At 42.9% G+C, this 25,630-nt stretch overlaps 1 protein-coding gene across 11 annotated transcripts in view; it reads right to left on the bottom strand.

Annotated features, from left to right (window-relative positions):
- The window catches only part of NEO1 (neogenin 1), a 156,906-nt gene that overhangs the window by 1,153 nt on the left and 130,123 nt on the right, over positions 1-25,630 (bottom strand). For 9 of the 11 annotated variants that reach the window (XM_060259778.1, XM_060259777.1, XM_060259779.1 and 6 more), the window contains 7 exons: positions 19,578-19,646; positions 16,135-16,279; positions 12,621-12,859; positions 10,496-10,588; positions 5,407-5,565; positions 2,909-3,166; positions 1,591-1,727 (listed from right to left, as the gene is read on the bottom strand). In XM_060259778.1, the coding sequence (XP_060115761.1) occupies positions 1,591-1,727; positions 2,909-3,166; positions 5,407-5,565; positions 10,496-10,588; positions 12,621-12,859; positions 16,135-16,279; positions 19,578-19,646 (1,100 nt within the window). The remainder of the gene's footprint in view (positions 1-1,590; positions 1,728-2,908; positions 3,167-5,406; positions 5,566-10,495; positions 10,589-12,620; positions 12,860-16,134; positions 16,280-19,577; positions 19,647-25,630) is intronic. The other 2 variants (XM_060259786.1, XM_060259787.1) reach the window with 1 other exon arrangement.

The following is a 25,630-nucleotide window of genomic DNA, read 5'->3' as shown; positions in this document are numbered from 1 at the left end:
CAGCTGTTTTGTACCCAAGTCACTTCCATATGAGGTGATGCTTGTAGACATGTCCTGGTTGCTCTCTGAATCTTGTTGAGAATGTGTGTTTCTCAGGGTGAGAATCTCAGGAATGGGGGAAATGTTCCGTTTAAGGGGCTATGTGGGAAGAACCCTCATGACCGAGGATGCCACTGCTGCAGCAATTTGTTTGGGTGTGTTAATAAAATTTTCACCTTATTTTCATACTTCTGGAAGATGATAAAACTGCACTTGATTCTCTTTTTAAAAAATTCTTCGATAGCCTGGATAGCCCAGGCAGGCCCAATCTTGTCAGACCTTGGGAGCTTAAGTAGGGTCGCTCAGCCCTCGCTAGTATTTGGATGGGAGACTGCCAAGGAAGTCCAAGGTGGGCAACAATAAACTGCCTCTGAATATCTCTTGGAAACCCCACGGGGCAGCCATGTTGGCTGTGACTTGATGGCTCTACCAGACTTTTGAAACACTGAAACCCATGTGAAAACTTTGAGCCAGACATTAGAAGATTTCTGGGAAAGGCCTCAGAAATAGCAAAAAAAAAGGAAAAGATGAACTCTCCCCATTTGTTCCTAATCTCATGCCAGTTTTCCATGAGAGCTAGAAACTTTCAAAAGAAAAGCAGACATGGAGGGTTCTATTAAGAACCCACGGGCTACACTGATGTGTTCCAGCTTCCATGCAATCTCTAGCCCACTACTATCTACTACTCTGAGTGGTAGTAGCTTTCCAGATGGGTCTTTCATTTGTTGGTTTTGTAGTTAGGGATAACAACCGTAGGCCTGCGATACTTACAGGGAGGGATTCCAACCCCTCACTTCCTTGCTGGGCCTGTGGCCACCATGACTGGCCGCCAGGCATGTGCCTCTGCCACCTGTGGGCCCAGCGTGACTCCCAGGCTGCTACACCAGCAGCAGTTTTTCTGGTGTGATTCCAGGGCTCTGGCAGCAGCACACCCAGAACGTCTCCCTGGTGGAGTAGCTGCTGCCAGGTGCAGTGCGGGGCCAGGGTTGCGTGGCTGCTGCCCCCACCAATTCCTGGTATCACTGGCACCAAAGGTAAGTGCATTCTCAGCGCTTGTGCAGGGAATGCTACTTTAATTTCTGAGGGATTTAACACACACAGCCCTTTAGTTTTTCATTTCAGATTTTTCCTGCACGCCTGGGAACAGGGAGTCCACATGGCAACTCCTTTTCAAGGCAAGAGACAGTCAGGGGTTGTCTGCCATTGCCTGCCTCACTAAAGTGGCCCTGGACTTCCTGGGTGGTTTCTGATACAGACTTCTGACCCTGCTTAGCTTCTGATGAGGTCGAGCTAGCCATGACCATCCAAGGTCAGGGTATTTGTAGAGTAGCTCCCAAAATGGCAATAAAATAAAATTATGCCACCCTGTAAAAGACAAAAGACTAATAATTATTTTTAAAAATCATCCCACAAAGATAACACGGTTCACTCAACTGCCTTAAGGGCGGGAGGGGGAGTGCCATTTAATTAATTCTCTAAAATGCAATTAATTTGAATAATGATTAATTTTACACTCATTAGGGTTAGGTTCCCTTCTGGGAGTACACTTACACTTTCTGAGTCTTCAAGCATCCTTGTGGTTTCCTGCACTTCAGGGGCACTTGGGACCACAACCGGCATAGGGGGACGGGTTCTCCCGAGGGTGCCGATGGATGCCGTCTTCACTGAATGGACTGGATGGCTAGAAGCTTAAGCACAAGCATTGTTGTGGTTGGTCTTCAGAAAGCACTGCTTAGGCAACATCCCATTTTATATCTGTCAATTTTGATGCAAGATCCAAAATCTCAAACTGTGTCTTAAAGAATTCTGAGAGGGCTCAAAACCATCTGGCAGGCTGCTGAGGAGGCCTCACTGAATTCCTCCATTGTGAAATGGTGCCCACTTGGGATACAAATGGTGCCTGGCAGCTGTATCAAATATATACTAACAAGACAAAGAGACCCTCCGTCATCACTTCCCATCTCACAGTTGAACAAAGCAGTAGACAAGTGCACCTTTAAGACCAACTAGGTTTTATTCAGAACGTAAGCTTTCGTATGCTCTGAAGCAGACTTCATCAGACAAATGTCTTAAAGGCGCACTTGTTGACAGCTTTCTTCTATTGCTTCAGACCAACACGGCTGCCTACTGGGATCCAGCTCACATTTGTTTTCATGCATGTAGCGAACAACCAGCAAACACACGGGAGGGGGGGAGGGAATATCAGTGTTAGGGTGATCCACACTGAGAGCTGGCTAGGAAACAAAGTTGTAGTTTCACTAGGCAATAAAATCTACCCCTAATTGGGAGAAGGGTTTTTTGTGTGTGTGTGTGTGAGGAGGGAAAAATAAAATAATCCAAAATATTATCTTGGATTTAAAAAAAAAAATCTAGCAAAGAGAAGTGTTTTAAAGCAGGGGATCCCAGTCTTTTTGAGCCTGAAGGCATTTTTGGAATTCTGACACAATAGGATGGGCACAACCACAGAATGGCTGCCACAAAATAACTGCCACAAGAGGTGGAGCCAGTCACAAAATGGCTGCTGTAGTTTACCATCACCACAGAATCTTGTGTTGTGGTGGCAGCTGCTGCCAAAAAACATATTTTAAAATCTGAGGAGCCAATCAAATCTCTGGTGCCCAACCCGAAATCTTGCTGGACAAAACACCCCACCTGGCCCTGTCCATTTTCTAAAAACACCTCTCAGGTGCCAGAAAAGGTGCCGGTGGGGACTCCTTTTAAACCCACAGATCGGTAAGGAAAACATTGTCCTCTCACATAATTCACTAAGAGGCGACTTCCCTCTCCTCTGCTATTTCCCCACCATACCCATTTGTCAAGACCTTTAAACCACCTCTTCTTTCTGCAGCGTCCATTTGCTAGTACTCACCTTGCTGGGATAACAAAGGTGTGCTTGGCAAGGCAGGGTCGTAGGTTGCCCCTGTGGGTGGAACCGCTGGCACAGCAAAGCTCTTCAGAGGGTGAGAGGGACGCACATGGGCGGTAGGAAGGTTCTGGCCTGGCTCCTCCTCCTGAGTACTGGGCAGATAAGGTCCTGTGGCACTTTCTGGCTCTTGGTGGTCGGTGCAACATGTCTGAGACGAGGAAGCTGGCATGGTATCTGTGCTCGGTGTATTTCGAACAGATTCTGGGTTAGGGAAGAAATGGAAAATTCCTTTTCATACTTCCGTGAAACAGCCCTGCTAACACTAGAATCCCTGCAGATTATTTTGCCAAACATCTTTACTGGAACTAGGCAATTAAATGGTCGCCTCACGGTGGGTCTCAAACAGCTTCCATACTGAGCAAGTCCAGCTGCTTGAAGAGGTAAGACAGGAACCTCCAGGCCGCTGAATGTATTCCCATAAACCCCTGGGCTGCTGGAAGAACCTTCAGTCTCACTGTCTGGGCCATAACCTTTTGAGACAAGGCTGCCGACCCTTTTCACCCTAGGTCTTGCTTCACACAAATACTTGCTTGCAGAATCTAAAAACGTGCTGATTTAAAAGACCTTCCAGATTGCTTTCTCCCTCATCTATCTTTACCTAAAGAGCCACTTTCTTAATTGGAACAGCTCTCAGGCTTTATCCTGTCGCTGCTGCTAGGTGCAGGTACTTTAGATCCTGTGTGTTTTCCTGTTACCGGTGTTATTTTAAGAGGCACTGTAGTAGTCAGTCCATTATCCGAGTTTACTTTAGGCCAGTGGTATAAAGAAAAGTAATTACTGCTCTAATTAAACAAGAGATTAGCCTTGACATTAAGTCACTTTGCAGCTTTATCTCTTCACCTCCTCAAGGAATGAAGCTAATCTAAATTCTGATCTGAAGAGAATGGACCACCATCAAACTTTGGATCAAACTAAACAGAGAACTTAAGACGTGTTAGCCATCGACCGTCTAGCGCAGGGGTCCCTGACTTTTTTTGAGCCTGTGGGCCCCTTTGGGATTTTGATACAGGGTGGAGGCGGGCTGAAGCTCAAGTGCAGGGGAACAGAGGGGCAATTTTAAAAACACATTGGGAAAGAGGAACAAACGTGACTTTAATCTGCATAAGCAATCAAATCTTGCCCTGCTAGGCAAGAGTCCTACCTGCTTTCTAAAAACACTTGGTGGGCACCAATAAAGGTGTCAGTCGGTGCCACGGTGCCCATGGGTATCATGTTGGGGACCCCTAATGTAGGGCCAGATAATTACTCCACAGCCATACAAATGCCACGTAGTAATACAAGTGGATCTTGCTTCTTCTCTCCCTTATGTGTTTCGCACAGAGGGTACACACAGCAATAGCAGCCATCCCCTTGACTTACATCGTTCATTATGGTTTTAACAGCAATAAGAACTCAGACACAGCAGTCCTTGTATATATAACTCTCATAATGTGCTTGAAAACTTACTTCCTCCCCCCCCCCCCCCTTGCAACTGAGACACTTGGATGCAACCCTCTACTGACCGTGGCGCCTTATTTACCATTCAGAACAATCAGCCACCCACAGAGAGGGGGCAGGGATTCTGCAGCAAGAAACCTGAACCATCTTTAACTCTAGCAGCATATTTACAGATGATTTCCCCCAAAGCACAGCCCAGTGCAGCTCTGACAGTGCCTCAAGCTTTTTAAGGGCTGAACCCCTTGAGAGGCAACTGTCAAGATTTCCTACATGTACTTCAAGAAGCCAAACTAATCCTTGGCTCTTAAAACAGAAAAATGTCTGCTTGTGTAACTAATCTGCTGCTTAAGCACAAGTTATCAGTACCTTAATAATGCTCACGCTGTGCTTGATTAAATGCCAGCTGCAGATTAGACAGAATAGGCAGGCCTTCGGTGTGTAAGAACTACAAAACACTTCTTTAAAAGGGCATTGCTATCCTCTTTTTTGTAACATAGGAAGAGTCTGTCTGATACAAACTTTGAAAGGCCTATGGTTCATTCTTAACTCTGGGGGAACAACGGAGGAGATGCTGGTTTCCTTGCTCCCAGCTGGGTTCTGTTCCAGCACTGAACTGGCAAGTGCTATGCCCAGGCTTTGAGTTGATGAAGGCATCCAACAATTACACATTTAAGCATGGGTTCAACACGACCGTGCAATAACTTCTAAGCAAACATATCAAACAATATCTAGAATGCAGGGGACAGAAAAGGGAAATTGCAAAAGCCAGCATCCCGCTACTACGCGTGCACGCACAGAAAACAAGTTCTACTGAGCTTACTGGAACTTGTTTCCTGGTAAACACAATTCAACATCTCTAGGAACATCATATAAACACCTGCCCTCCCCCAACAAAAAAACAGCAGGACGGGAGAGTGATGTCCTTGGAGGGGGGGTCTCGTCTCCGCCTCTCTTTCACTCAATGGCTTCCTTCCAAACACCCGTGCCCAGGTCACTCTTCTCACCTGTGGAATTAGCCCTGTCTGAATGGGACACGGATGGGCCAACAGGCCATGGGTTTGCCTGGTGATGGAGATAGCTGCAGGTTGGAGAAGCGAGGCTGCCGGAGTGGAAATGATGGTGGGGGTTATCAAGGGAATGGATGGGATGAGCACTAATCACAGCTGCGAATGAACACAAGACAGAAAAATGCTTAACACACACAAAACAGCACGCATCCAGCCGTGCACCCCACCTCCACCCCAACCACCACCCCATTCACCCACAATGGAAGACAGCAACCCAGGAACAGTAAAGTCCATTTTGCCATGAAATTTCCAGGGATAGAGAAGCTAAGGATACAGGAATCTCAGCTTCTAGTTTTGTTGTCTTGCACTATGTTACATTTGCCTTCTCTGAACCCTCTGCACCAAGAGGGGCATATTGCCACACAGTTTCTTAAAGGTGTTCTTTGCTGAAATGAGCGTGAACTCAACTTGCGTAAACTATTGCAGGAAAAGAGGACTGAACTCCTTGACACATGCCCAGTCCAATTCTGACTAAAGCAAATATTTGCTGCTCCTAAGTTCATAGTTTAGAATTTTGCATCTGGGTAAATTACAATGGTATACATAAAGGCCTGTGAGATTAGGAGCAAAAAACCAAAACGTTTACAACAAAAAAGTTGGAAACCAAGATGGGGAAAGTGGAAGAGAAAAATATTACAAAAATTAGAAATTGGAAGAGCACCAAAATAAGGAAAGAAGCCCAGAAGAGACATAATAGTTAAACCTGGTTAATGCTGACCATGGTTTTGCCTCATCACTACAGGTAATACAACCATGGCTTGCCACGGTTTCTTCAAGCTAAGGTTTCACATCCAGGTTTGCAGCCAATTTTTTTACCAGAGTTTCTGCCAATAATGTTAGCTGCCAGGGGTGGAATTCTAGCAGGAGCTCCTTTGAATATTGTCTGTGTTTGTAAGCTCCAGGAGGACTGGCTACATCATGGGGTGTGTGGCCGAATATGCAAAGGAGCTCCCGCTAAAGAATTCCACCCGTTAGCTGCCATGTCTTTTCTTTTTGTGCCGTTAAGTCACAGCTGACATATGGTGACCCTGTGTGGTTTTCAAGGCAAGAGACATTCAGAGGTGGTTTGCCTGGTATTCTTTGGTGGTCTCCCTTCCAAATACTAGCCAGGGTCAACTCTGCTTAGCTTCCAAGTTCTGGTGAGATCAGGATACCCTGGGGCTATCCAGTTCAGGGGAGGGGGGGGGGGGGGCTATGGCTATGCAAGGCCAAAGCAGAAGAACCGAACAGTACAGAAGAAAGAAAAACAAATGACAAAAACTGAAAAAATTAAAATGAATCGACTTTTTTAAAAAAAATAGAATGCCACCACTGTGAAGGAAAATCGGAAACTGCATAGCTGCATTTTATGCCCGCTTCAACTATAACAAGGTTAAGGACAATGCAATGGTCAAGTGGTAAAATATTCTATGTTAAAATTATATAATTTTTAAACAGATGATCATTAGGAAGGTCACAGTGCCCTGATATCCATGTGAGGTGTTTATTTATCCCATTCCTCGCACTCCATGGAAACGCAGATTTTCTGCTCTGATTTTCTGTAAACAAATGCTTGCATATATATTTGTGTTGCATAGGGAACTTGCTTTCTTCTCAGTTTCCAAGGCCTCTGAGTTTTTTATGTCAAAGTGACTAATGTGCACGACATTTATCAGGAGTATTTTGTTTCTTCGCAATCAACTAAAAATATTTACCTCTTTCTTGTGCTTTCTGTCCACATACTTTCTCCTGTACCCTGTTCACTTTGCCTCGTTTTATTCCCAGTCCCCAGAAAACAAACACCCCTTCCCTGAGCAGATTTGGTGTTTTACTAGCAACACACATAAATTAAAGGTATGCCACTGTTAGGAATATTTTAGTTTGTGCCACTGAAGGAATTGGAGCAATTATTTCCACTCCTCCATTAGCACCTACTGCTGATGCTATGTTCAGGCTCCTGCTGTTCCTTTACTCTGAATATCAGAACAGCCCTGCTGGAGCAGACCAGTGGTCCATCTAGTCCAGCATCTTGTCTTGCATAGTGGCAAACCAGCTCCTCTGGCAGCCCAACAACAAGGCATAGAGGCCGAGGCCTTACCCAGATGTTGCCTCCTGGCTCTGGGATTCAGAGGTTTCATGCCTCTGAATGTGGAAGTTTTCTTTTAGTCATCACAGCTAGACGTCACAATAGACCTGTCCTCCAGTTTGGTGCAGTGGTTAAGCGCGTGTACTCTTATCTGGGAGAATCTGGTTTGATTCCCCACTCCTCCACTTGCAGCTGCTGGAGTGGCCTTGGGTTAGCCACAGCTCTTGCAGGAGTTGTCCTTGAAAGGACAGCTTCTGTGAGAGCTCTCTCAGCCCCACCCACCTCACAGGGTGTCTGTTGTGGGGGGAGAAGATATAGGAGATTGTAAGGCACTCTGAGTTTCTGATTCAGAGAGGAGAGCAAGGTATAAATCTGCAGTTTACTACTACTTCTTCCATGAATCTGTCTGATCCCCTTCTAAAGTCGCCTGTGCCGGTGTCCATTATTATGTCCTCTGGCAGAAATCAGCCATCACCTGCCCGATTCATCTCAGAATTGTGTATTTGCCAGCGTACCCCTAACACAGTGTTCGAGAAACATACTCTAGTTAGCTGAGGCCATCAGTTTGTGGAAGTGCCTACGACATATTCAGTTTTCTGCCTGCATGAGTGAGTGGGACTGTTTAAAGGGATGTCAGCAAATATCACTGGAGAGTTGCTAGGCTTCACTTGGGTCACATCAGTCTTCGTCACATCTCGTTTTATTCTACTCAGGCTTGGCCACGAGGCAATTTGCTGATGATGCCTGTACCGCAAGCTGCCCCCGGTGACCAAGTGGTGAGAAGCTGCTTTTACTACAGCTGAGGAAAATCAACTATTTTTTTTGTTTTTCATCAGCATAGCTAAAGGTAGCTTGGGATTCTGAATTTTCTTGTGGTTTAACTACATGATAAGTTAATATGCAATTGAAGGGCCAAACATTAAAAACAAATTGTGAAATAAATCATATAACAACATACATGTATTTATTGTAGAAAGCTAAAACCATTTAAGGGCCCATCATAAGCCTCTACCCTATGTACAATCAGAAAACCACAATGGGAACCCACTCAACTTGACCTGACGCGTTTCGACCTAGACTGGTCTTCTTCAGATGTCAGAAAGGTAATTACACATTTTGGCTCATACTACAGAATACAATAAAACAACAGAACAATGCTGGACTACAAGGAATTTTAATGAAGTGACAAAGGCTTAAAGATATTCTTGAGGCCTCTTATTCTACAGCCTTATGTCCTAATCAAGGGCATACATATTGCATCCAGTGTCTTATTGTATGCCACATGGCCCAGAATTGATCAAGATAGGTGTAAGGTCAGAGCCCATGTGCCAAGAGTTGTGTGGTTTTAGCTTTCTACAATAAATATATGTATGTTGGTTTATGATTTATTTTACAGTTGGTTTTTAATGTTTGGCCCTTCAATTGCATATTAAACTTTCAGGTTTCTTACTCCAAGTTTTGGGGTAAGTTTCTTTCCCTTTCTTGTTTTTCCTTAACTACATGATAGGAAAGTTAAATAGCCCCCTCTACTGTGCATTAGTTCCCCTCTTTTAAATGGCAACTCACTTTGCTTACATCATGGTTAAACAATAATTGTAGGGTGAAACAGTCATGGAAGTACTCAAGGTCAAAACACCGGATCTGCATTATCCTCCCCTTGCTCTTTTAAGAATAATAATTTAAAGATCCATTTGACATAATCAGCTCAGTGCTGATTAAACTCTCCTCCAAGTATGGAGCAGGTTCTCTTGGCCCAGAATCCCGCTTCTCTGTTTTGTCAAGAAAACTGTACCTGTGTTCTTTTTTTTCCCCCTCCCTAGATCAAGGCTTACTGTGTGTGGCCTTTGTCTCTGGAAGGAGCAATTATCTCCTTCTACCTTTCCTTGCCCTGAGGCCAAGTCAACTGCAAAGTGAACTTCAGCTGCTTGCAGCTTGATACAGCCATAAAAGAAAATAACCAGGGAAATGTTTTACGTAGGAAGATGCTGCACTCAAGGAGCTGCACTGGCCCAAAGCAAAATCTAAAACCGAAAGCAATGTAATATCTTTGGTCAGAACCAAGTAAAAACAACACAAAACAGTGTGCCGGTTTTCAAGTTCTTCAGAACTTTTCCACAGACTAGATGTTAAAGGGGAGGGCCATCTTAAAGCTTTGTTCTGTAAGCTCATTTCCATCCTTCACCTTGTGCACCAACTAAAATTGGTCTCCAGCACTGTAAATACAACTCCGACACTGTCCTTCTGCTCCCTGCCTGTGCTATGGCTGGTGCTAGAGCATCATTTAAACAACTGCTGGTTCTTGTGTCAACCCAGTTTTTGACTCTTCTTCCCAACAAAGTCTGGGTTGCAGCCTGACATCAGCATTGCTTTAAATCTGCTTTAAAACTGGCTTAGTATTTCACATTGGATGCTTCAAAGACAAGATCTTAGGATCATGGCCTGCGATACTCACCTCTTTCTTTTTTTCTTTGCAGGAGAGCCTTCCCCTCCCTCCCCCAGCTCCTTCTCCAGCCCACATCCCCATTGCAAATACAGTTCTGGAGTCCTGGGTGGGGTGAGAGGAAGGTGATCACCCCTCCTCCTGCTTCTTCTCTCCCACAAGCAGCCTCCTCCTGAAACTAATCTGTAATGGAGAACAGGCGGCTTTCTGAAAATGCCAGGCAGGTCCAGCTGGAAAAGTGGCCTGGAACTAGAAGGGCAACAATTATAGGAAGATGCTGTTGCCTGCCGCTTCAGCTTTATATTCTTTCCAGAACAATGGCGTATTATGCTTTCTTTCTGAACTCTCACTCCAATGTATACAACAACAGCACCTTCCTCCTCCTAGTTTTAAATGAGTTCAGGCAGAAGCCAAGATTTACTTTCTCCTTAGTGCCCTCCTCTGCCCTCTTTACAACAGATGAACTTAGAAGTATCTGGCTCAAGGCAGCTGGGCAACTAATAACTTAAGGCTGGACTTACGCTGAGGCGGCTGAGAATCAAATGGCATCATCATTTTGGGTCTCATCCCCCTTCGTCCAGCGAGCGTGGACATGCTGTCTTCTGACTCATGCCCTGAAGAAAGAACAAAAGAAGTTGCACAGGGCCATATCCTGCTCTTTTATGACATCTCACCAACAAGAAGGTTTAACAGGGAATAGTGTACAACAGGTTGCCTTTTTTTTAATTAAAAGGCTCTTTACGGTTGCTAAGAGCCTCTAATGGGCATGCACTGGGGAATATGTACACAGCATTTCTGGGCAAGTTGCATGAGTACAAGATCCTGTGTGCTGCTTCTCTTCTCGGACTCAAGGCATTCAGCAAAATTAGAAAGAATTTTCTATTAAAATAATGATCTCTTTACATGCATTTATTTATCTCTACAGGTTTCAACTGATTTCAACTGATTTCTCAGTTTTGGTTTCTGCGTCAAAGGCTGGCACTGCAATAAGGAATCACTTCTGGAGAAACAACAAGCAGTGAGACTCTAATATTTGTGAGATTATTTCAAAAGGGGAAGCTATTCAGCCACACAGCTGGATAGTTCCTAGCAAGATACATGCCAAAAGAAGCTCGTTTGCCTCTCTTGCAAAACTGCCACATAAATCCCTAAAAAGAAGCCTCCCTTTACTCTAACAGGGTCTTTTTGTGCAATTTCTCAAAATTTTAATGGAAAATCATCAGAACAAATCCATCACACACACACACACACACACACACAAGAGAGGGGGGGGGGCAGGCTAGTTTGGGATACTGAGGTCAGGGTGAAACTGTGCTATTGGAAACCAATGGGGTAGGGTAGATACTTGTAATTTCTCCAGAATTTTAATTCAAATAGACTAGCAGGTTTTGTTCCACTGATTACTATAAGTCACTAGCCCATACCATTGATATCTTTGAGTCTCCTGTGGTTGACATTCTTCAAAACAAATAGATTCTGTCAACAGAGTTCTAAGTAATGCAAACAAGGCTATCAGATGTTAAAGTTGCATGAAGATGTCAGTGGGTTCTGCTCCTTGCAGATTTATATGCACATTTCTAACCATCAAAAAGTGACTGTGGATACTCCATCTTAGTCAAGATGAAGTAGTTGATACTGAATCCTCCTGGACCAAACTGAGACCTAGGTTTCCCATCTTATTACCAATGCTGGCCTTTTTTTTTTTTTTTACAGACAGCTTGTCCTTTTGTTACAGATTGTTTCAGATTGATACTATGGATGTTGATAGGGGCCTTGGGAGTGTGAGGGTTTTGAGGCTGGGTGTCATCCATATGCAGGTAACACCAAGCTCTATAGCTCATTATCCTAGCCTCCAGTGTCTGCCTTTGTTCTAAGCTGGTGAATTCAGGCTGTGGGCTGGTGGTTAAGGCAGAACAAACTCAAGCTTCTACAACCTCACAGTTTAATTATTGAAACATACCGTAGGGTTGGGCTCCCCTCAGAGACAAACCAGAAACTACAACTGGTCTAGAATGCGGCAGCCTGACTACTGTCAGGGGCTAGCCACCAGAAATGCATGTTACCCACTCTTGAAACAGCTATGCTGGCTGCCAGAGTCTGTTTCTAAGCTCAATTCAAGATGCTGGTTATGACCTCCAAAGCCCTTCACAACCTGGGACCCAGCTCCCTCCAAATGCCCCTGTGTGTCAACTACAGCCATCATGCAGCCATCTGTGGGTTATCCCACCACTTAGGGTGGCCTAGCTGGTATCAGTCAGAGCCCAGGCCTTTTCCATCATAGCTCCGGCTCTATGGAATGGGGTCTCTGAAGAGGCAGGAGGAGACCCCACCTTGGAGATCTGCAGGAGATGCTGCATGCCCTACCTCTTTGCCAAAGTTTTTGAGGGAGTTTCAATGGCAGGCATCTTTGAGAGAAGAGAAGGGATTTTTTGATTACTATGGTTTTAACTGGGGATGCTTTAACTATTGCAAGCTGCCTTGAAGGCAGGAAATAAATATTCAAATTAGTTAAAAATAAATAAAATTAGTTAAAAACCAGAGACCCTTAGTAAAAGATATTTACTTACAATCTATGGGTTTATAAATACCTCCGATTGTACAATAAACCTCATGTATAAAATTTAGATTGACGTGACCCAAACTCACCCCTGTAAGAATTCCGTCTTTGATGGATATTGCTGTCCATAGAGTTATCAACTGGGGTGATGTCTTGGGAATTGCGAGGGATTGGGGTGTCAGTCATGACTGGGTTGGGATCTGGAGATTTATCTATGGGCTTCAGCTCCAGCCTCTCATGATGAATCCAAAGATCAGGGGGTTTGACGTCCTTGGAATTCCCTTTGTATTTATGAGAACCATTCACGGATTTGCAGGCAGCTCGCTTCCTTTGAAAGCAACAAGCACATCATCAAAAGAAAAATATTCATGTATTCAATAATAATAATAATAATAATAATAATAATAATAATTTATTTATATCCCGTCCTCCCCGCCGAGGCGGGTTCAGGGCAGCTAACAACATATTCATATAGTTATACAAAGGTTTAAAATCACATTAATTTTTAAAAACATTCCATTTAACCAAATACAATACAAAATTTTTCAGGTGCTAAATCATGGGCTGATGTAGAGCTGCTGTCTGTTTCTCCTTCAAGTACTTCGCCCAATCATGGTGCAGCTGTCCTCTGTGCAAGCAACTTTATTTGTAAACTCACCAACAGTAACCAGCCATTCATATTATGTTCTGCTGATATTAAGAATGCAGTACAGCCGAGGTCTTGCCTTCTCTGAAGGTATGACCAGAAACCACAGTGTAGTGATTAGTAACAACTGAAATAAACCATTGCGTTACTTATCTATTGCAAATAATTGCTCCACAGATATTTCTTATATCCTATTCATGTATTCTTCACCAAAATTCTTACAAATGTCCATGAATACAGCACAACTCAAAATACAAATTAATTTCCAATTGCTATAATGGTACCAAAGTCCACTGTCTGTATCCTTTCGTTGCTAGACATTATGGTTCTCCATTCGTGCACACTGAAGAGATATAACATGCCACGTGAGCTTTTGCCTGAAGCATGGGTTCCAGAACATAAGGAAAGCGGCCAGTAGAAGGGTAAACGAAACACGGACTGAACCTAGGACCCGTGTTGCCACACCGGTTGGATTTCAGACTGCCACCCAAACAAGAAGTAGCATATTTATTGGTACTGTACACATCTATCAATGAAAGGATACAGACAGTGGACTTTGACACCATTACAGCAATTGGAAATTAATTTGTATTTTGAGTTGTGCTGTATTCATGGACATTTGTAAGAATTTTGGTGAAGAATACATGAATAGGATATAAGAAATATCTGTGGAGCAATTATTTGCAATAGATAAGTAACGCAGTGGTTTATTTTAGTTGTTACTTCTCTAAAGGTACTGCAGTGTTACCCTCTCATGCAGCAGGTGCTCAGAGAAGAGAACTGGAACCTGACCTGACAGCCTTCTTTCAACTACATAAAATGATTAGCAAGATACAAAGAAGCAGCTGCTACCACAGTGGGCTAACAAAAAAAAAAGGAACACAGAAAGATAAAGGGTATCTATCTTTCACTAAAGCAGGATGTTGAGCTACTTCTGAAACTAAAGGAAGTTTGAACACAGAATGAATGGGCTGGAGTGCAGTCAGTGCAATTTCCCTTTTAATTTGACTAGTACATAAGTTAAAATTGTACATAAGTTAAAATGGTATCCATAAGTTAAAATTGTTATAAAAGTAACAGGTTTAGTGCAATGGGCCAAGAAAGTGTTTTAATAAGGGAAATGAGACCGTGCACTATGCCAGGGGTGGCCAACGGTAGCTCTCCGGATGTTTTTTGCCTACAACTCCCATCAGCCCGAGCCATTGGCCATGCTGGCTGGGGCTGACGGGAATTGTAGGCAAAAAACATCTGGAGAGCTACCATTGGCCACCCCTGCACTATGCTATTGTGTAAAGTATATATTTTCTGTTTGAAGTAGGTATTATCTTGCTTGCTGCATTGCTTTCTACTTACCCTATATACTCGAGTATAAGCCTAGTTTTTCTGCCCAAATTTTGGGCAGAAAAAACCCCTCCTCGGCTTATACTCGAGTCACTATTCCGCGCCCCGATCACAAGCTCGCCTCCCTTCCTTCCCCCCTCTATGACGCGATGGCAGCGGCCAACTTCGGCAAGATCCAGATAGGGATCTATGTGGAGATCAAGCGCAGCAATGGTGAGCGGCGGTGGGGGGCGAAGGAAGAGAGTGTGGGATGGATGGATGAACGGAGTGGTTGTGGAGCGGCCGCAGGAGGAGCATCAGCAGCCGCCGCCCCCTGCTCTCCTCAGTGAAGGGGGAGGGGTCATGCTGGGACTGGTGTTTTCAGTCTGACCAGAAATAACTTCTGCCTTGGTATTGTTGATTTGTGTTCTGCACCACCATTCTCCTCATCTTTCATTGCAAGCAGCATTGTGGCCTTACCTGCCACAGGAATAGTAACTGCTGCGTTTCCCACCCTCGGCTTATACTCGAGTCAATAAGTTTTCCCAGATTTTTGGGGTAAAATTAGAAGCCTCGGCTTATATTCGGGTCGACTTATACTCGAGTATATACGGTATGTAATTCTGTTCTTTAGCACCGTTAACATATCACATCTGATACTTAAAGCTTTATTTCAGGTTTCTGTAATCCCAGCCCTACTGCGCTGCTAAACAGCTGTCTTATTCTGTTAATTGCACTGACTTACATTGTGTGATCTGCCTTGAAGTGGACTATAAATAACGTAAGTAAAATCATCAAAAAGCTGTTATCATTTTAAGAATTTAGCAAATATCTTCTTGCTAGAAACTCAGGGAAATATACATTTCCTTCCCCAAACAACTTTGTGAGGCAGATCAGACAGAAAGAGAAACTTTGCTAAGGCTGTACAACTGATTTCAAGGCTTAGAGAAGCACTTGTATTAAGGCACCTTAAGGCACTGGCCTTAAGAAGCAGTTTGTCTCTGCCTTATCTTTTGTGGCAATAAATGAAAGCAAGAACTGTAGGAAGGGGGCATAGGTGTGCATATAGCAGGTGTTTGTCCTCAGGTGTGCATATAGCACCTTTTTGAGCTTGTCGACATTTTTGGAATTCTGACACAGGATGAAAGATGCAACAACAAAATGGCTGCCACAGGAGGCGAAGCCAGCCACAAAATGTCAAGGAGCAAAGTTATACATAACTCCAATGGTAACTCTTTGACATTTCAGGCAGAAGTTCTGTTCAACAGGCTGCATTTTTATTTCTACAGCAAAAATCCCACCCACTTTCTGAAAACACTTCACGGGCACCAGGAAACCTATTAGCAGGCACCATGGTTTCCACAGGTACCATGTTAGGAACTCCAGCATATAGTTACTCCAAAGTTCTCCATAGCCTTGACACACAAATCAGTCTGTTAACAAATTGGTCTGTAAATGCTAAAGTTATGTTTTATGTGACTGAGGGGAAACCGAACACAGTGGCGCCTGCATTATTTACCAACCCTAAAATGTCTTAAGAGACAAAAAATATGTTACAATCAAATGCATGCAACAAATTCCCCCTTCCCTGCCCCCAAAAGTTAGAGATGTAATAAAGAGCCACTGAAGCTACTTACTTCTTCTGGTGAGAAGTAGTGCGCCGAGTGCAGAAGACAGCAACCACGACAACCACCACGATGGTGATGACTCCCACAGAAACGATTATTACCAGAAGCATGTTGTATTCCAGAGGGGAAGGGCTCCCGTGAGGGCTGTTACTGCCTGAAGAAGAAACAAACACTATTCATTATAGATGCCAAAGTCCTGGGATCTGTATCCATATTTCAATTCATATTTCAATCTGCATCTAGAGAACCCAAATGACTTTAATAGCCTAGGTTTTTTGCTACATTGATATTTATTTAAGAAAATTAGTTAGATGCAAAAGTGTGTCCTTGATATTTCATGTTAATTTATGATGCTATTTTATTTTATAATAATTATTTTAATCCAGAAAAATGGAAATGATCAAGGAATCAACTTGTTTGGGAAGGGCTGTAATTCCCCCAGAAAGAACAGGTTTGTCATTTTTAGGGTGCTGCTTGATTCTGGCCTATGGTCAGAGGTTTCTGCTGTGGCTCACAATGCCTTCTACCAACTTCAAATGGCATGCCAACTATGCCCATTCCTCGGGTCATTACAATCCATGCTTTGCGTTACATGTAGCTTGGCTTACTGTAATGTGTACTGTAATGTGCTTGCTGTAATGTGGAGCTGCCCTTGAAGACGGTTCAGAAGTTTCAATTACAGCCAAATTCTGCAGCTAGGTTGCTGTCCAGGTCTGACTACAAGGGATCATATCACTCCAACATTAAAAGATCAGCCCCAGCTATATATTTGCTTACAGCCACAACTCAAAATGCTGGAGCTCACATTTAAAGCCCTGCACCACTTGCGTCTGGAGTACCTTTCCCATATTCTAAGATGTTCATTCCAAGCCCTGCACTCTGTGCCTTTGTCCATGCAGGTAAGGCAGATGGCAACTACAGACAGGTTGTTCTCAGTAGGGAAGCCTTACAAAATGGCTTCCCCGGCCTAGAGTTTTATCTAGCACCAACCCTTCAAACTTCGGCCATCAAGCAAAGTGTGTTTTATTTTCTTGGGTTTTTCATGAGAGCTTTCCCATCTTTTAGTCATCATCGCTATCTTAAGATTTTATCATGATTTTATATAGTTTTGTGTAGCCCACTGCTTTAGTTATACTTTCAGTTTATAGATCTTAAAAGTATTATTATTATTACTATTATTTTACTCCTGAGCTGGTTTTAATTTCATATTACATTGCTAGTAGCTACATTGCTATTTGCTACATAGCAGAGTGATTTACGTTGCAGACAAGTTGGATTTATTATTAGTTAACAAGGTGAATTCATTATTACTTAACAATGTTAATTATTGGTGGGTCTCCATTGTCCATTTCTGATTTTGCTGTTAGCCACATCTAGTACTTCTTTGTTGGGTGGCAGTGTAAAGGCGCACTATATAACAACGAATGAATGTGCCTTAACCTGCAGTATGCAGTACTCTCTATAATTATACTCTTCAAAGTACTTATATTGAAAAACTTTTCACCTGATACCCAAACTGGCCAGGAGAGTGCAGATACTCCAAATGACAGCAGTTTCTCCACCTCTTTGTAAACAGAGGCTCAGCTGGCCAGTTTCAAGCTCATAACTGTGGATATCAGCTGATTATTTACAAAGCTTATTTGATCGATATTAGCGAAAATGAAAACCACCTCCAAACTTCAGCTGGTTAATTAGATATAAATTGCAACCTCAATAGAAAAGATGGATCATTGTACAATGAGATTATCATGCTATATGTTCTGCTGGTCGGGTTTGTTTGTTTTTTAAAACTAAACATCTATCAAAAGGGACACTGCCAAAGAATATCTCTTCACACACACAGTTTGTGCAACTACTAGAGATACCATATGCAGGTGAAATATGTTATATGCAAGAGCCCAATTTGCACTGCTTGTGTTAGAAGTGACAAATTTATTCCCTATACCCGAAATACACAGGGTGCCACATCAATAACTATGCAAACCCCTTTCCCAAAAGAATGAGATCAATTCCAGTCTATTGGTTTCACTTCTATTTTAGGCATTTACAACTGAAACATTAGACCTCTTCCCTGGAGCTCTGAAATGTCATTTGTTATAGCGTGAAGATAAGAGATAGTGTGTCTATGTGTATAAAACAAAACACCCCAGACAGCGCAAAAGATAGCATCAGCGATAGAAGGTGAGCCCACGTGAAGGCATTTTCTCACACCCCTTGACAAAGCCGGCCCACTGATCCATGAAAATTATGCATTCACACAGCTCTTCATACTCCACAGTTCCACTGATACTATGAGACATCACAAGCAGACAAGCAAGAAGTTCACCATCAAATATCTCTCCCCAAAGTAAGCAATGACGTTCTGACCAAGTCATCTTCTCTTCAGTCCTGGAAGTTGTTCTCTCAGTACTGAATAATTTCAACAGGTCCTCACAAAGAGGAGACTACAGGACAGAGTTTCCAAAGAAAATAAATGCTAAAGCTTCCAACAACGCAGGACTGAGATATAGTCTTTTTAGAATCAGCCACTGAGCTACTGACCTTGCCACATATCAGTCAAACCTCTTCAAATCCATAAAAAAATTGCCTCCGCATGTGACACGCCACCCACCTGCATCCCACTTGTGAAAACTACTTCCCCTATGCTACCACAGCCCCAACCATCAAATCTTTGCCATCTGAGTTTTTCTGAAATGGTGATTTTACAGCTTTTACATGAGAGATAGATTGTTTAAGCACAATGTCATGCTACAAGCAGTGCCAACTTTCTGGGGAATGACTCAAGACATCAACAGGGCAATCTAAAAGCAGGTCTACTCAGAATCCTCCTGCAGTCTACTCAATTGGGCTTACTCCTGGAAAAGTGTTCTTAGGACTGCACTGCAAATACTCTTACAACTTGTCTCCTGCATTTCTTATCGGTAGCCCAGAGCAGTGTTTGTTTGTTTTTTAAAGAATTGCTTCAGCTGCTAGAATTGTAGAGTTGGAAGGGATCCCCAGGGTCATCTAGTTCAACTCCCTGCACAATGTAGGAAATTTACAAATACCTCCCCCTAAGTTCTCAGGATCAGCATTGCTGTCAGGTGGCCATCTAGCCTTTGTTTAAATACCTCCAAGGAAGGAGAGGCCACCACCTCCCAAACATGAAGACTTGCCACTGAAGCAACTGGTTGGTCAGACACTAGTGCTCACAATGAAACCATGGAAAGCTGTGTTGGGAAAAAAATCCATGCTACATCTTGGAGATGTTAGGTGGCATGCTCAAGAGCAGCCACCTAAACAAAATGCTTCAAGGAGAGGCTATGAAGCTCACTCGCCGGAGTATATAAAAGAAAGAAGATTAAAGAGGTGCAATATTAGGTATGGGTTCTAGTCTCACTTTGCTCAGTCTATCTGAATGGCTTTCAGCAACCCAGTCCTCAGCATAAATGTACTTCCAAAATCTTACTTACCACCCACGGGTGTTTTATAGTCTGTTCCAACGTCCATTTGCCGGTTTCCTTTCCCTGCAGATCCTGCGGCTGGAGGGGGAAAAAACTGTGTCAAGTTATTCATATTTCAGGCCCTCTTCAGCCTTCCAAAACCTCCTGCTTTACATGTCACCTAATTCTTGTTTTTAGGTGGTCAGACATAAGACAGAAGACAGAAATACACATATACCAAGCATGTTGCAACGCTTTTCTAGAAGTGCCTGTCCAGATGAATGGTAGTATTCATAATTAAACAGATGCAACAAATACTGGACCACGATAAAGGCAAACAGGATTGTGAAAACACCAGAACCTCTGATCTTCCTTTACAATTCTATAAATCCCAAACCTATTCTTAGATGGCTGGGATTTATAGAACGGTCATCGCATTGATTACCACACCACAGCCCATGCAGATGACAGTAAACATTTTCTTATAAAAAGATGTTAAAAACCTGTGCTGATGAAAAACTGGTAGGCACATTTTGTGAACACTATTTGGAGAATGCTGACTTAAAAAAAAATCAAGTCCAGTAACACCTTAAAAACAAAAACTGACCAGGATATAAGCTTTTGTGAGTTGACACATGGAAGCTTTTGCCCATGGCGAAGTTTGTTGGCCTTTAAGGTGCTACTGGACTCAGAATTTGTTCTGCTACCACAGACTAACACAGCTACCTGCCTGAAACCAACTGAAAATAAGTAGGATGGTTTTTTTTTTTTAAGAACTCCTGGTGGATTTCAAGGTCTCTGCAATCCCAGAGGACTTCGAGTGGAAGGAGGAAAAGTATTGCTGTGCACTAGCCTTTGGAGAGTTTCACCATTTCCCTAACTTTTCTGTACTTCCCAGAAGAGTAAGGAGAGAGATGGAAGTTTTATTGTTTTATTTGCACTGGCCTTTGAAGAAAAGAAGAGAAAAGCATCTGCTTCTTGTTAGAGAACATGTGAGGAACTCGGGCCTCTCTTACTCGTTGAGGGCAGCTACCACAGCTTATATAGTTCCTAGCAGCAACTGTTTCTAAGTGAACATAGTGATGTTAGCTCTGGCAATGACTGGGCATAAGGTGAAGGCAGCATCTGAAAGGTTCTCCCAAAGGGTGAAGAAAATGAGTGAGAGCCTTGCTGCATTGCCTGAAAAGCATGCTCAAGAGCAGCCACCTAAACAAAATGCTTCAAGGAGAGGCTAAGAAGCTCACTCGCCGGAGTATATAAAAGAAAGAAGATTAAAGGGCCATGTTGCACTCTTGCAAAGGAACTCTTGCAGGAAGCATTTTGGCAGAGTGAAGACAATAGTGTGCTGTTGAGAAGTCTGGCCATAGCACCAGAGGAAATGACAGAGTTTGACAGGCTTTGGTATAGAAATGCTGCCAAAAACTCGGATATCCCTGTACTTGGACTACAAGCTGCAGCAGATCGTAACGCTTGCCTTTAGCACAAATATTATCTGAGTCAAGACGAATTCTTCTTTCCCTCCTTCCTCCTCTCTGCAAACCAACTTATCTACTGCTGTAGCAGAGGCAGGTATCAACAGTCCAAGAGAAGGAAGAATCTTTCTACCAGCAAGGTTTCTGACTGGTCACTGGAATTTGGATTAGCTGTGCAGGTTTTAAAACATTTTGTTTTGGCAGCAGCTACCACCACAGCACAAGGATCTTCACTGTGTGTCTGAAGGTAAGCTGCGGCAGGCATTCTGTGGCTGCCATTCTGTGACTGTGCCTGTATCAGAATTTCAAAGGTGCCCAAGGGCTCATAAAATAGACTAGATTAAGCCATGGGGACCCACAAGGGCTCTCAGGGTGGACATCTTGTTACTCCTCCATCCCCCCACAAAGCCCACAGCCTTTCCCTTTCCCTGCTTCCTTCCCTCTTTCCCACCCAACCAGCCTACCTTTTATCTGCTCCCTGCCCTTTCAGTTATTTGCTCCCTGCCCTTTGGGCCCCACAATGGCTTATTGTCCTCTTATCCTTCGTTTTATCCTTCAAACAACCCTGTAAGGTAGGTTAGGCTGAGAATGCATAACTGGACCAAGGCAACCCAGTGAGCTTCCACACTGAGTGGTGATTCAAAACGGGTTCTCCTGGATCCTAGTCTGAGGCTCTAACCACTAAATTACAGTGGCTTTTGTTGCGGTGACTACTATTGAGTGTAGCAAGCAGGTCTAGGTGAGCCATGCAACCTGAGTGGAAGCAAGTCACCTGGTGGTTGCTGGCAGGCCTAGCCCTGATGAGTCTCCTCAAAGGCCAAAATAGATCTAGAAAGGGCCCTTCTCCTTCCCTCCGTCTTTTAGGGACAGAAACCAAGGCAATAGTGTTGTGGTTGCCTAGCAACCCCCCACAACGGTCACTGAGAGGTCATTCGCTTCTGTTATTGAGGGGATGCTAACTCCCAAATGTAATTTTTTAAAGACTTCAGACTTTTTTGGGGGCGGGGGCAAACCTGGCTTGTTGCAGATTTGTAGAAAGATTTGTGTTGTCTGGTCATGGCTTCAGTCTCTGAATTTAAGTATCCTCAGATTTAGCCATATTGAGAATTAGATATATTGATGACTGAAAAGACTACTGCAGTTTTGGTTCACATGCACACACAATCTGAAATTTAACTTGCCTTTCTTCCCTACTACAATAGTAAATTTTCACAAAGCTTGACAGTGTTTTGAAGTTGAAGTTACATAGGTTTTGAATCTGAAATTCTTGTATTTGTGTTTGTTCCAGTTTCTAACGGTGTCTGTCTTATTTTTAAAGTACTATTGTGTATCTTGTTCAGGAGGAAAATACACCAAAAAAGCAACATGTCAAGAAACACGTTTATATAAAATTTAAACAAATATAGTATAAAATGGCCTCCCAACAGATCCATAAAGGTATTATTTATTCAGAATATGAAAAATATGCCAACATCTTTGTCTCAAAGGAAACTTTTTGATGTTCCTTCTTATTCATAGACAAATAAAAGTGTACACACATTTTGTGGTGTCAAGATAACAGAAAAAAACCTCCTTTATAGGGAAAAAATTCTACAAAGCTAACAACTTCATTACAAAAAGAAAAAAAATCATGGTCTCTGCTAGAAGTTTCAAAGCATTGCAGGTATCTTGCCCAGACACGCTTCCTGGCATTAAAAAGACTGAATATTTGAAATAAATAGTGTTCCAAGCCTTTTTCTGAGATACCAGTTAGCACAGCTACCCTCTAGCCATGGGAGTGGAACCTTCCAGTGCCAAGCCACCCTCTTCGGCAATAATTTCCATAAATATAATATTATGGACCAGATTAGCCAACAAAATAGCAAATTAACAAATGCAGGGGTATCACAAGATGACTTGCAACATATTCATCTCACCCATTCCATGTGAATAAATGTAGGAAAGCATGTAATTATGCAATACAATTAGAAGTCACTGTGTGATTCAGACACAGATCAATATGAGTTAATGTGTCAAGAGAGAGAAGAGGGAAGGCCAAGAAGAGGATTTTCAGGAACAACACGTGTGAAAGAAGGATTCAGGTGGGTAGCCATGTTGGTTTGAAGTGACAGAACAAAGTTTGAGTCTGGTGGCACCTTTAAGAGTAACAAAGTTTAATTCTAGTTATAACCTTTCATGTGCAGTCCTGTGTGTCACATGACTTAATCCTCCATTTCAGTACCGAAGGGGGATATCTGTCATCCCACACAATCCTACACATTCTTCCACAGACAGCCTGTGACCAGCAGGGAAGGGAGTGAGGATGCTGCAAATCTGGCATCAGATGCCCACCTATTTAGATTTATGCCCCAAATCCCTAAACCTGACGGTTAAACAATGACCTACCATTTTATTATTCCAAACTCGCTCCATTACAGTGTAATGGGGTGTAGATCCGACCAGTCAAACTGCAGCAACAGCAATATGTGATCGAAGAGACTCAAGAGTTCGTGCTAGAGCTGAATTAACAGAAGGTTCTCTGAAGGGTTTTGACAGCCACAGCTTCTTTAGATATGGACTAAGATTAGAAAATTGCTATGAATGCCAGGGTGAGTACGTAGGGTAATGCTTGAGCTGCTCCTCTCTGGGATCCACAAAATGAGAATAAGAAAAAAAAATGCTACTATCTCTCTCTTCCTCTCACAGGTTCGTAGCAAATACCTTTTTTAAAACTAGGGATGACAAGAACTGCTGGATTGTAACTGTCCATGTGTCTGTTCTGGAAAACACCCCATCTCAATATTATTGTCATCAACTGCTTTTAATCACCTCAAGATAGATAGCCTTTTATCCAATTAATCAAATTTAAAATGTAAATATATTTGCATATTAACAAAATGCCCTGTAAACTGCCTTCAAGATGCATCAATCACTGAGTTATTAGGCACTTTTAGATGGCACGGTCATAGTTTCTATTTTATTCCTTGTTAATGGGGGGGTGGGGGGGAGAGGGGAATGAAGCCTTGTAGCCCTATATATGGAAATATATATTGAAATTTGCCCTCATGGCATAAGCCATTAGAACTTTTAATTAACTTACTGATTAAACAGATTAAAGTTTGCAGCCTGAGAAAACCCATCTATCTAATATATTACATAATAATAACTGTGCTGCAAGGAAGCAGTAATGAGTTATGGCTATTACACAATGCATAAAAAAATAACACAATGGAGAGAAGTAAGCAGTGGGGGCCCACAAGGATTGGTATTGGGGCCAGAGTAGTACTATTTAATTTATTCATAAATGGTCTGGAACTGTGGGTGAGTAGTGTAGTGGCCAAGTTTGCAGATGACACAAAATTATTCAGGATAGTGAAAACCAAGACTGCTAACTGTGAAGAGATCCAAGAGTATTTCGACAAACTGGATGAGTGGGTGATAGTGTGGCAAATGAAGTTCAATGTTGGTAAGTGAAGGGTGAGGTCCACTGGTACAAAAAAAATTCCAATTTCAAGCATAGGTTAAAAGGGTCTGAACTTGCTGAGAGGGGAAAATATCCTGGGGTCAGTGGATAGCTCAATAAAAGTGTCAACCCAGTGTGCTACAACAGAGAAAAAGACAAATAATGTTAGGGATTATTAGACCAATATTGAAATGCCCCTGTAGAGATCTGTGGTGAAGCCTCATTTGGAATACTATGCACAATTCTGGTCACCATATCTTTAAAAAGGACATTTCAGAGCTGGGAAAAGGGCAAGGAAGATGGTTCGGGAGTTTGAGCACCTTCCCTAGAAGGAAAGTCTGAAGAATATGGGACTTCCCAGTTGAGAAAAGAGTCAACTTAGGGGTGATAAGAAATAAGTTTATAAAATTATGCATGGGGTGGAGAGAGTTGACAGAGAAATTTTTCTTCCTCATCCAAAAATACTACAACTCAAGGGCTGATGGGCAGTAGGTTCAGGAAGGCCAAAAGTAAATACTTCTTTACACAGAGAGTAACTACATGTGGAATTCTCTGCCACAGGATGTTGTGATGGTCACAAGAATAAACAGCTTTAAAAGGAGATTTGATAAATTCATGGAGGATAAGTCTATCAGTGGTTACTAGCCATAGTGACTGAGGGGAACCTCCACAGTCAGAGGCACTAAGCCTCTGAATCCCAGAGCCAGGAGGCGACGTCAGGGGGAAGGCCTTGGATTCTATGCCCTGTTGTTGGCCCTCTGGAGGAGCAGGTTGACCACTGTGTCAGTCAGGATGCTAGACTGATCCAGCAGGGCTCTTCTTATGTCCTTAACACAACTGGATGTCATATTCCTAGATAATAAACCTAGCTATCTATGGGTAAGGCAAAATCAAAGAACTGATTAAAAACTCTTCATACTTTGCAACTACACCCCTATTTGTTTCTCTTTAGACACCATTTCGTCAAGGCATGTGTTCTAAGCACTTATTCGGCAACAGGGTACCTGATTCTTTCACTGCTGAACAAGAGTAGGTCTCAAGATGTTCTGTGATGCATTGCTATGACAGGCTGGCACCAGAGTGTCTTCCCATGTGAACTCATGGATGCAGCCTCCATTTTTAGTGATTAGTTGTATCTAAGGGTGTTTCTGGAGATATATTCCCTCCTC

This window comes from Heteronotia binoei, chromosome 19 (assembly GCF_032191835.1).
Source record: "Heteronotia binoei isolate CCM8104 ecotype False Entrance Well chromosome 19, APGP_CSIRO_Hbin_v1, whole genome shotgun sequence".
Lineage (NCBI taxonomy): Eukaryota > Metazoa > Chordata > Lepidosauria > Squamata > Gekkonidae > Heteronotia > Heteronotia binoei.
This window is presented reverse-complemented; position numbering and strand designations above follow the sequence as displayed.